This window comes from Tachysurus vachellii, chromosome 11 (genome assembly GCF_030014155.1).
Source record: "Tachysurus vachellii isolate PV-2020 chromosome 11, HZAU_Pvac_v1, whole genome shotgun sequence".
In the NCBI taxonomy this organism is placed as follows: Eukaryota; Metazoa; Chordata; class Actinopteri; order Siluriformes; family Bagridae; genus Tachysurus; species Tachysurus vachellii.
In genome coordinates, this window is record NC_083470.1 from 21993442 (window position 1) to 22006560 (window position 13119).

General features: G+C 39.9%; 1 protein-coding gene across 4 annotated transcripts in view; it reads right to left on the reverse strand.

Annotated features, from left to right (window-relative positions):
- The window catches only part of frmd3 (FERM domain containing 3), a 41088-nt gene that overhangs the window by 4832 nt on the left and 23137 nt on the right, over window positions 1–13119 (reverse strand). The window contains exons 9-13 of one of the 4 annotated variants that reach the window (XM_060881039.1): window positions 12925–12988; window positions 7209–7294; window positions 6984–7058; window positions 6767–6835; window positions 5487–5611 (exon numbers count right to left, since the gene is read on the reverse strand). In XM_060881039.1, coding sequence (XP_060737022.1) covers window positions 5487–5611; window positions 6767–6835; window positions 6984–7058; window positions 7209–7294; window positions 12925–12988 — 419 coding nt within the window. Of the gene's footprint in view, window positions 1–5486; window positions 5612–6766; window positions 6836–6983; window positions 7059–7208; window positions 7298–12924; window positions 13016–13119 lie in introns of all 4 variants that reach the window. The other 3 variants (XM_060881038.1, XM_060881037.1, XM_060881036.1) reach the window with 3 other exon arrangements.

Consider the following 13119-nt stretch of genomic DNA (forward strand, 5'->3'; position numbering starts at 1 on the left):
TCAAGTTCAAGCCCAGCACTAATATAATGACCATTTTTATCAGAGCAAATACACAAGTCAAAAATGCATGAAATGATGATAAGACAATCAATTTACAAAAATAATGATGTGTAAACTATGTGTACAGATATGCACATAATGAGTTGTGAAGTCCCTCCAGGACTTCAAGATTTTGCGACTGCAAAAATGCTTACAATTAATCAAGCAAAGTCCACAATATTTGGAGGAGCTTGCAATTTTTAAGATGTTTTAACACGCACGTTCAGTCCAAGCCATCTTCGATTCATGTGCTTTGAACATGAGTACAGCGATCATACAAAATAATTGCATATGTGTCTTCACTGGTAGGAGTTTAAAAGAAAACTCCTTTGCTTGCATTTTCACCAATTCATGTAGTTTCCCCACAAAAACTTATCCTTCATTGCAAAATGTGAAAAAAGCTGCAGTAAAATCAACCATTTTTGGATGCAACACAATCACAGAAACGGTTATATTATGTGGAAACCTTGCTAGTGGATGACAATTTTGACAATTTGGGAGAAAATGGGGTCAAAACTCTCACTAACTACCTCGGGTCACGGGGAGCCTGTGCCTATCTCAGGCGTCATTGGGCATCAAGGCAGGATACACCCTGGACGGAGTGCCAACCCATCGCAGGGCACACACACACACACAGTCATTCACTCACGCACTCACACACTAGGGACAATTTTCCAAAGATACCAATCAACCTACCATGCATGTCTTTGGACCGGGGGAGGAAACCGGAGTACCCGGAGGAAACCCCCGAGGCACGGGGAGAACATGCAAACTCCACACACACAAGGCAGAGGCGGGAATCGAACCCCCAACCCTGGAGGTGTGAGGCGAACGTGCTAACCACTAAAAACTGATTAAAAAATAATTAAAGAATAATTCATATGTAATTCATCTTAAAACTGAAGGATATGTATGTAGAATGTGTATGTGTGTGTGCGAGAAACAGGGCTTTAGCTTGTACCCTCTGGGTAACACCAGTGTAAAAATAGACCCAGCTGTCGGGCCAGTGCGGATTAACACAAGTCTCCTGACTAAGTCATCAGTGACATCATCACCACTCTAAACGACTTCCCTCTCACACACCATGTAATTGTTCTGAGAATAATGTTTATAAATTTTATACGGTAAGAGATATAGTATAAGAAAATAACATATAATAACATAGTATTGCTCTTATTTAAAATATCCAATCATCTGTCTTTCTGTATAAATGAAAGAAATATCGCTTTAAGGCTTAAGAGAATATAATAAACTGTAAGTCATAATAAGAAGATCGTAGTGTTTCATCTGCATTTGAGAGCTAAAAGAGCAAATGTAATATCAATCCCACTAAATGGGGTCATTCTCACTGTAACGTTGCATTACACAGAAGTCAAGATCAGAACACAAGAGAGAACCTGTCACCATAGCGACACAAACCAGGAAAGACATACACATATTTGAACACAGCAGGAGGAGGAGAGTCAGCAGTCCATCGCTGATTGGTGTCATGGCAACAGTAAGAGTCAACAAAGACCAAGTGTGTGTGGGTGACTTTCTGCGAGGATGTGAATGGGCCATTAAAGAAAAGGAACAGCTGTCGTTCAGTCGGTTTTTCAGCAAAAGCAATTCAAAGGTTGACATTGGCGTCTTTCTTTTGCCCACTTGCTAGCTATTATTTAAGAAGTCTGAAGAGAGAGATTATGACTAGGCATTTGCTTAGCACTGGAAAACCACCAAAACATCTTCTTCTAAAACTCATCAATACAAGTCCCAAAATTTTTTTGCTCTAACCTTTCATAGACCATACATTTTTGATGGATACTCTTTAACTAATGGTATCAAGTTCACGCTGCACCTAAAGAAAACAAATAATATCTAAGTAGGAGTTTATTTGCAAGCTAATAGAAATCAACAATGATCAGACCAGTAAGAGATTGTCTTCCTCATGATCATCATATGCTTCCTTACCACTTCCTGTGATTCGTTCCCCATGGCCGATCAGCCTCACATACACATCCCGAGACGTGTGATTAGCCATGTGCAGCCTCAGGTTGTGCCGTGTGATGATCCTCAGCTGGCAGCGCAGGGTATCAAACCGTTCCTGGGCATTCAAAACCCCCTTCACATCCACCCTGTCCTCATGGACCGTGTCATGAGCCTCCTTCAAATCTACACCATTCTCATTTATGTTAATGTTCACACTGCCCTTCAGAACCTCATTTAGAGTACTGTCCACGTCAACACCATCTTCCGTCTTGTTTTGTACCATATCCATGGCTACAGCCTCCTCCGGAACTTCATCTATAACCTTTTCCATATTGACATTCTTCTTTAGAAAATTGTCTTCAGCTAAGTGATGCACATCACCCTTCAGAACCTTGTCTTGAAACTTGCCTATCTCCACACCACCTTTCAGAAATGTGTCTTGAAGCTTGTCTGCATCCATTCTGCACTCCAGAACTCTGCACTGAACTTTGTCCATGTCCAAATCTCCCTCCAAAAACTTGTCAACTTCAACACCACCCATGAAAAACTTGTCTTCAACCTTGTTCACCTCTATTCCACCATCCAAAACTTTGTCATGAACCTCCATATCCGTACTATCCTCCAAAATATTGGCATGAATATCATCTTTGTCAGAACCACCGTCCAGAACCACAGTATAGACCTTGACAACATCCATATTGCCAACCAGAACCTCATTTTGAACCATGCCCATGATATTACTTGACTTTAGAATCTCATGTTGAAATTGATCCACTCCCACCCCTTCAGTACCCTCCAGAACCATGCCCTCATCCATTCCTCTTTGTAGAACCTTGTAGGTCTCCACATCTCCCAAAAAAACCTTGTCTGGAACCTCTGCGTAGTCCAGTCCCTCTTTCATTTCCACCACCTGCTCCTCCATTACCACTCCGTGGTCGCTCCCTCTCAACCCTGAGCTTCTTGTTTGGTGCAATACTGGCTGTGGTGAACTTGTACAGAATTTAGCGTGGTTATACACATTCAGATCCACACCCACACCCACACCTTTTATACCAGACTCCATCTGACCTCTGCTTGCCACTGAATGGCTGAGATGTCAGCAGTGTTGACAAAGACGGGGCATTAGAGACCGGATCATCCCAAATGCAGGATGGGCTATTTTTACAACGTTATCCATAGCACATGGCAGTGCAAATCTTAGAGGCTGATTATGGTGATGAGAAACACTCAAGGATTGCTGTTAGACATTGCATGCCTACAGACAGTAAAAGGCCATGGTAAAAGATAAAGCAGTTTGGGGGTTGGGAATGAAATGGGCCAAAACTTATAAATAAAGCCATCAAGAGTAATATATTTCTCCCGTTTGAGTGTATTAGATTATTGGTTGTGGACAAATCATTAAAAAGATGCATTAAAAATGATTAATAAGGCAATGTGAGGCATTACTCTGCGGGGCAAAAGGAAGGAGAATCTCCACTCATCATATGTGTTGTTGGAGATAAGCTAACTTAAATAGAAACTTTGTTCGTTTTTCTGATGACTTCTGACAACCTTGCTGTTGGACGTATCCCAAACTCAATTGGTGTCATGTTTGTATTTTGACTTGCCGTGTCTGCAACTAGGTTTAGAGGTATTAAAAACGTGGGGGTGGAACTGAGGTGTGGGGTGAGATGGAAAAATACCAAAAATAAATAACTTTTCTGCATTTTGCGTGGAGGGGGTTGATGGGGTAAATGTGTCTCATGGGGAAAAAAGTTTGAATACGTCTGCCATAGTTTATTACAGACTGCTGTTCAGTCCATCTTGGCTAAAGCAAATATTACTTGATTTGAATGAAAACAACATCCTAGTTTCATTTAATAATCCTATTCTTTACAGAAATATTCCTGATGCATGCATTTAGTTTCTATTTAAAAACACCTAAATTATCAAGCCCAGTCCCTTTCCTGTTTTATGACACAATATATTAGCAAAGTACAAAGTAACAAAGTATACAGTTCTTCATGCACCTAAAGAAGTTAAGCCACCACTGGCACTTTTATGTTCAGCTGGCTCAATGTGAAGCAATTCTTTACTCTGGTGTCTGTGTTTCAAAGGTCTACAGGGAATATGATCTAATATATCATGCCCAGTAAGCCGCACATGCTGCAGGGGCCTTAAGATCCCAGGACATACCCTGTGTCCTTATTCTTTCTTTCACTCACATACACAGATAAAGTGACATGGTAGGCTTTTGTTAGGCAGCTTGGATTAAATAACCTATTTGTAAAGGACACAAATTCTTGGGGAGTGTTGAGGGCATGCTGTGAAACCACAGTTTTATAATATAAACTGTGTGTGTGTGTCAGTGTGCTTTTATACTCTGATTATGATTATGATTATTCCTTTTATTCCACAGCAATGGAATTAATTAGATTCAAGAATTTAACAGCACTGTGCTATGATTATAAATAAGTGGCCAAAACAGGAGCAGCCATGTTAATAATTAGTGGTGAAGGGCAAAGATAATGATGGCTACACAACTGCATTTTGTGGTGCAACTGATTCATTCATTCATTCATTCAATTTCTACCGCTTATCCGAGCTACCTCGGGTCACGGGGAGCCTGTGCCTATCTCAGGCGTCATCGGGCATCAAGGCAGGGTACACACTGGATGGAGTGCCAACCCATCACAGGGCACACACACTCTCATTCACTCACGCACTCACACACTACGGACAATTTTCCAGAGATGCCAATCAACCTACCATGCATGTCTTTGGACCGGGGGAGGAAACTGGAGTACCCGGAGGAAACCCCCGAGGCACGGGGAGAACATGCAAACTCCACACACACAAGGCGGAGGCGGGAATCGAACCCCCAACCCTGGAGGTGTGAGGCGAACGTGCTAACCACTAAGCCACCGTGCCCCCCGGCACAACTGATATTTAATGTTATTTTTAGAGAATGTGGAGAAATATTCTGTTTGATATTAAGCTATTCTGTAGTTCAAGTCCTTCTACAACTCATTTGTATTTCTGCATATTACATCCTGAAAAAAAAACTGAATCAATATTATATCATGTCATATACAGTATATGTTTCTCCAGCTTTGCAGCACCCTAAAAGAACAAAAGCTCCAGACTCGAGCTATATTCAGAAACTCGTGAGCTCAGTTATAAGAAGTGTGAACGCTGGTTATGCTGCTTTCACGTGTGCCAGATCAAGCAGCTTGAAATTAGCATGTAGACACTTTCATGCACCCTTAGATGCTGTGCAAGCCTGAACACAGCTCTATTAATCAGAGCTAACACTCAGTCCCTTCAGATAATCAGGTGCATATTTTTAACCCTCTGATTGGACTGATTGCCCTCTCTGCAGAGACAGGGACATCAGCTGCGCAATTTCAACTGAGCACATGAGAACAGAGCATCTCCCACCTGTCAGCAGTCAGCATTCAATGTGTGTGTGTGTGTGTGTGTGTGTGTGTGTGTGTTACCGCTGTCGCCTGAGGTCTCCCTGTATTCCCTGTTTGAGCTGAGTGCCGGAAGCAGAGGTTCCATATTCATTATGAGGTGTTTATGGCTGAGCGAGATAAAGCTTCTGCTCTGACCCAGTTGACACCTACAGCACAATAAGACCAATGGAAAAAGTTTAGAGGAGGTTTTTCACATGTATTACTCGCAAATTGAATGTATTTAAGAAGCCCTGAACAGAGACAGTGGGCTTGAACAGAAATATCCAACCTGGTTCAAGGAAATCCAGTTCCATCATCTACTTGAAAGGTGATTCCACATTCGTTTTTAAGCACGTTTGATAGAACCTGAATGTTTTCTCAGTTTGGATTCAATCATACTGTTGTACAGTTCATTCAGCCATACATACCCCTCAAACATCCCTCGCGTTATTTAACTACTGTATGTGTAGAGTCTTGCAAAACCAGATAGAATGGAGTTCATCACAGGGGTCACTTGATAGTCTACACACTAAGAACAATTTAGAGCTGCCAATCAGCCTACCACACATGTCTTTGGACTGGTGAAGAAACCAGAGTATCCAGAGGAAACCCCTGAAGTACAGGGAGAACCTGCAAACTCCATGCACACAATCCCCAACCCCAGAGGTGTGAGGCAAGCATGCTAACCGCTAAGCCACTGTGCCTCATAGCCAATCAACCTAAAGTATCCGTTTTGGTCTCAATCATTTAGACAAACCAACAGATATGAGAGCAGAATGTTCCGGTTTATCATTCTTGGAGAACCCTAGGGTTTTTTTTGTTTTTTTTTTTGCAGAAATGTACAACAATGGGTTCTTTTTTTAAGGTTCCAATAAAACCTTGTACTTCTTATCTATAGAAGTGTAGTTTAGAATCATGAGGAACTCCTTTGTCTTAAGCATATAGTGAACAAAACCATTGCATGATTTCAAATTTCACTTAGATTTGAATGAAAATAAAATAAAAAATATCAGAAAATCAGACATCCGATATACATGACACAAGTTTTCTAGAAGGTTCCAAGTAGAATTCCTTTAATATACTCTTAAACATTCATAAGAGTCCTGAGGAGTCCTGAGGAGTCCACACTGTAAAGTGTACAGCAACTATTAAAACACTGTTTGTAACAGTTCAGTGTGACAAACTTGTGAAATCAAATAATACTCAACCAAAATTAGTTCCTCTATAGACTTGTGAATCCATCAAAAGGTTTCTAAAGAAAATCGTTATACGGATTTTGTCGGCTCTTAGTGGCCTTCGGATGCAATAGGTGTGACTCTGACCTGTGAAAGATAGGGGGTTCTCTCTGGATCTTTGAACTGGCTTCAATCACCTCTTTAGCAACACGACCGCTGTCAAATCAAGGATGTTTTTCATTAATTATATTATAAAGCATATGTAACAGAAACAAAGCAACTTACAGTAAAAAAAAAATTGTGACATTCCTATTCAATTGAACTATAAAGATTAACTATAAGTATATAAGTTTGATAATCATACCTGTAGCGAAATCTAGTCCCTTTGAAAAATATATTGCTGCTGGATACGGTCTTGATCTGACTCGATTTTGCGCATCTGTAGCAAAAAAGGGAAAAATTAGAACTCCTTTTCCTTAATTGTTTCTTAATTCCTAAAATTTGATTCTTCTAATGCTTTCGTTATGAAGTAACCAACCGGTGTGTTTGTGTGTGTGTGTGTGTGTGTGTGTGTGTGTGTGTTACTCACTTGTAAAATGCCTGATTTTCTACACCACATTTCCATAGGTGTTTACAGGCTGCTGGTGTGGAAGTGTGGAACGTCAGAACCAATTTCTTCTGCAGAGAGAAAGATGAAAAAGTGAAGTCAGCGGAAGCACCAACACAAAGGGAGGGTGGATGAGGGGAGGAGAGAAGGACAAGAGAAGGAGAGAATGATTTAGACATGAGAAGGAGGTCAATAAAGAACACAATAATGAAATCTAATGAGAGTTGAACAAACTGCTGACCCTAAATCGTCTGTCCCAGAGAAAGGGAGAAAGAGAGAGAGAGAGTGACAAAGACAGAGAAAGAGAGAGAGAGACAGAGAGAGAGCGAGAGAGAGAGAGAGAGACTGAAATGAAGGTCTTTAGTATTATTTACTGGAAGCGCAGTCGAATTATAGGAAGAATGAACGAGCAGAATGTGAGAGTGGGAATCAATATTGCAGTAGAAAGCGCAGCTCACTTGTTCAATAAGCAGCATTACATTGACTATGCAGTACATAAACTACATAACTACAATAACTACCAATACACTACTTTATATATTCAATTACACCTATGCAAATTAATTCAAATCATTCTGGCTGCCATTAGACACAAAGCACGGCAGCAGATGAACATATCACCATCTGGATTATCAATGACTCCAGTGTCAATGTGAGCTGATTTCTGCATGCAGGTTATAGATACTAACTAAAGAACAAAATCTTTTACACTGACTTGTAGGAGCCCCCATGCAAAACTAAAGAAGTAAAAAGATACTGTTAATAATCTGAATAAACTGCTAGTCCAACCTTTTTCTTACAATTAAATCAATTGGATCGGTTGAAATACTAAAAATTCAATCATTCATTCATCTTCTACCGCTTATCCGAACTACCTCGGGTCACAGGGAGCCTGTGCCTTTCTCAGGCGTCATTGGGCATCAAGGCAGGATACACCCTGGACGGAGTGCCAACCCATCACAGGGCACACACACACACACACACACACACAGAGTCATTCACTCACGCACTCACACACTAGGGACAATTTTCCAGAGATGCCAATCAACCTACCATGCATGTCTTTGGACCGGGGGGAGGAAACCGGAGTACCCGGAGGAAACCCCCAAGGCATGGGGAGAACATGCAAACTCCACACACACAAGGTGGAGGCGGGAATCGAACCCCGACCCTTTAGGTGTGAGGCGAACGTGCTAACCACTAAGCCACCGTGCCCCCCGCCCCTTAATACTAAAAATACTAAATTAAAATAAGAAAAATTTCTCTAAATAAAAAATAAATAAAAAATAATCTTTTATTTTATTTAAAAGACACCTTTTTTAAAAATACATTTTTTAATCGGTTTATGCAGAGTGTTTACCAAAGAGTCTTACTGAATTAGCTTCATTTGCAGGAACAACATCAACAGTGCTGTGGTATTACTTGTATTAACTGCATGCTAAAATTAGTCACGGTGCTGACACCACACACACACACACACACACACACACACAGAGTATGCTTTTTTTTTTTAGTAATACGCAGTTATTCCTCCAAAGATTCACTACTGATTTGACCGAATGTAAAACGTCATTCATTACATTACAGAATAATTCATTTGTGTCCCAAGTTTATGATCAAACATGTTTCTCCAATCCTCTAGTTCTGACAGCTTTCCCTCGATGTGCTGGTGCGAGGGAATACTTACTGTACAGCCTGAGCACTAAACACATGGCTTGATATTAAGGTTACACTTCCATGATCGTATGTCAGTCATTTAATTGAATTAGATTTCGCTCTGTTACAGATTGAAACTGTAGCGGGACCAGAGCTTTTCCACAGAGCAACATATCCGAACTAGAGTGTGCATTAAACTAATGAAGGTGCATTAGATTAGCTCTTTTTTTCTGCACACGCATGAGAGAAGCAGGAAATGGAAGAAGTAAATCTGTCATGTAGTTACACCAATTTGCCATTTTATCTCATACACCTCTGCCTACAGTACATACAGGAGTCTACAAAAATACTCAGAGGTATAGCGAATACCTACAGCTAATACATGGACAGACTTTCCTCTGATGTACTGACATGTAAATGTGTATTAATAACCAAAAGTCTAAAATCAGTAACTGTATAACTACAACATAACTTGAGTGCCAATGAGTGTGACTACATGGTAGATACACATTCAATCCAGGAAATGATCTTTTATTTGTTGCCTCTGTCAAGTAGGTGAACAAGTAAAACAGATAATGAGTGTAACTACATGGCAGAGGCAACTATTAAAATCGTAGCTTTTGTCAGCCCAAGTCTACAACTTCAATCAGAGAAAACTCTGTCTATGAGTGTAGTAGCTGATATCGTCAGGAAAATCGAATTGAGATCACTTACATTTACATTTACATTTATATCCAGTGCAACTTACATTTCTATATCATTTTATACAGCTGAGCAACTGAGGGTTAAGGGCATTGCTCAGAGGCCCCGTGGTGGCAGCTTCTTAGATCTGGGATTTTACCCTACAACCTTCCAATCAGTAGTCCAACACCTAGTTACTAGGCTACCACATCCCCACTTGAATAACTTGATATGGAAAATGTACTTTGCCGATGTTAATGCATCTATTAGGTGTCCATTAAAAGTCCCATCAGGATTCATGATTTTTGCACTCGCAGAAATGAACAGGAAATCAAGCAAACTCCAACATTAAACATTATTTTATTACTATTTTTTACATTACCACAGATTTCTACAGATTTGAGGTGTCATGTGACGTCATCACAACACGCGTTAAGCCAAAGACCTCATCCATTCACGTGCATTGAACATGAGTACAGCTCTCAAAGAAAGTCCTTACATATGTGTCTTTACTGACAGGAGTCAGGAGGAAAAACACCTGTACTTTCAATTTGTCCAATTTCGAGTGGTTTTCCACAAAAAATAAAAATAAAAAAATGTTGAAAAAAGCTTCAAGATAATTACAACAATCACGATAAACCTCAACAACCTATGTTAACTACAGCAACATTCAGAAATGATATATGTTTTGGTTTTTACTGTATGTGTGTATGCTGAACGAGGGTAAATATATGCATTGGATTGTGAATATGTGCCAGACGGGTAGGAGGGAAATATATGTGCTACATTAAGAGCAAGTTGAACATGTGCTCTGGAGGAGGTGAAAAACGGAACTGTCAAGAGAATTTGTTCCATTAGGCTCTCATGTTGTGTAATATAAGACAGGGGATCGATTCACCGCTGTCTAAGCATCAGAGTGAAGCTGGCAGAAATCAATACAGACTCGCATGCTGCTCAGAGAGAGAGAGAGAGAGAGAAAGAGAGAGAGAGAGAAAGAGAGAGAGAGAGAGAGAGAGAGAGAGAGAGGCCCTGAGAGAGCGGTATCGCTTCCAGGAGCCAGGAAGTGGCCTTAGCATGGTACATTTGGATTTAGTTGGGATTCCGGAGCCGGGGAGACAATGATTCAGTATGTGTCACAACATCTAATCACTGCGAAGAAAGTGAGAGAGAGAATCTGTGCACAGCCTGGGAATGGTCATGATTTTTAACTTGGAAACAACATACACCAAACACCAAATCTCCCCAAATTCATCCATCAGACATCACACTCCAGAAAGCTAAACGTTAGGTACCATCACATCAGTTATAGCTACTAAAATGTCCTATGGTTCGAAAGAGACAAACTGTAATACATTTGAAGTGTGTAAAGTATTTCAAATCTGGGCCAAAGTCATTATATCTTTTGTACACCTTTCTGGCCAAAAGCATCAGAATCTTAAAGGCTGTAGTCTGATTCTGTAGCTGGTTAGAGAACATACTGTAATAGAACATCAGAACATAATGTTCGTTTTGATGCAAGATATAGTTACTGGATTAAACAATTTATATGACAGCTTGTGTTGGTATGGAATGTTTCTGAAGCTCATGTTGTCACTTTTCTTTCTCTTCTCTGTATTCTCCTGCTGTCTTCACCATATCAACTCATATGTTTTATGGGTGGTGTTTGATGTGATGTTCGTGTCTTTCTGTTCTGAATGTAACTCTGTCTGTTTGTGGGGGCTTCCAAAAAATCTGATTTTGCTCTGTTATGTTTTCTGTCATTATGTGAAACCAATGAATTGTTCTGTAATGTAATGCGAACCCTGTAAAAGAGCAACACCTTCATGTGGAGACGAGGTAACCCCAGGGCACTTTTTGGTGGTGGGGGTGGCATGTGGGTTGGATGTTGTGCCACCGCTTGCTAAATAGTTATCAGAAAGTTCTGTGTTACACACAATCCAGTTTCCACAGCAACTCTCTTGACGTCACTGTTTGCTTTACATAGTAATTATCATTGTCATTAAAATTATTCATAACTTTTCACTGTAGACCTGTTTTTGTCTTTTTCTGTCTTAAATGTAGCCTGTTATTACTTGTAAGTTACTTATTACTTGTAACTTGCACCTGGTACAAGAAACCGAAAGGCACCGAATTACATTTCCCATCAGCCCCGGTACATGACATGTCCTAACACATGCTCTATCCATCTAGCTTCCCTTCCCCTTTCTGAGCTATAGGTATGTGGCAAAACATACAATCTATGATTGAGACTAAGGTAGAAACACCTGAACAAAGAAACAAAAAAAAAGGTGCTTACAAACTGAATCAGGGTGATACAACACGCAGATGATTGCTGTTAAAATGTTTGAATTGCTGGGGCTGATGTGAAATAGGGGTAATTCAGTACCATGACAGTACTAGCGTCCCTATGCAAAATGCATAAATGTGAATAAGACTTATTATATCAGACGATTATATTAATAACCATGTTCTAATAAGAATTACAAGCTCACTATGAGTCATGTTAGATGTTTGTACACTGTAAGCAAGGAATTTAGTTGTACACCAATGTACTAAATGATCAGTCGTTTATAAAGTAAAAGACAATTATTAGAACATTTTATCTGATCAGTCAAATTACACCAGGTACATTGCACTCTTACTGCATTGCTGGGCAAATTCACTAAACTTTCTATCAATTCAAGCATGTTTGAAGAGAAAGAAGGCAAAGAAAGGAAGTATGAAGGTGGTATGATGTGTATCATAAATGCTTATGACATGTGCGTTTACTCACCAGCAATGGAATAAAACACACACAGAGAAAAGGAGACAGAAGCGCATGTAAAACTGGATATTAAGCAGCAAGACACAAACAGGGTGATGAGCATGACAAGACTGAATCATATTTCTTACACAGGAAGCCATTTTTTTAAATGACATGCATGATATGATACAAAGAGTTGCTCTAATTTCTTTCACAGAGGATTTAATTAAACCCTTTTTACCAGTACAAATCGAGTTATATGACGGTTTCAATTAGTGTAAAGGCTGATATTAAATTACGCTGATACTGTAGGCTGTCAGTGTGAGATGTTTGAATTGAATTTTACAGGTTGATATCACCATTTACTGAGTGTCTACTTTCGTAGAAGCTTCATATTAATCTCCACTGTGGAGTGGGACAAGACAAAGACATCCAATGCTCAACACGGACACAACAAAACAGGAGCAATCTCCGTTATGTTCCACTGGTAAAAAGAGTTAAGAATCACTGACAAACTCCATATTTACAAACATGAATATTATGTACTGTGTGTAGAATTGTATATGTTACATAGTGTGTATGCTACTATAGATAAGGTAACAAAGTGACGGCACTTACCTCTCTCTGTACTCCAATCACGTAGAACGTTTTCCCTTCAAACTTAAATCTGCTGACATCCGGCCTGGGAGAGAAGACGGGATCATGTGACCTTTGGATTGCACTGAAATATTACTCAAACATCATCTGTACAGGGTGAGCAGTTCTACATATTATGGAAAGGATGACGAAAACAAGACAAACTTTACATTACAA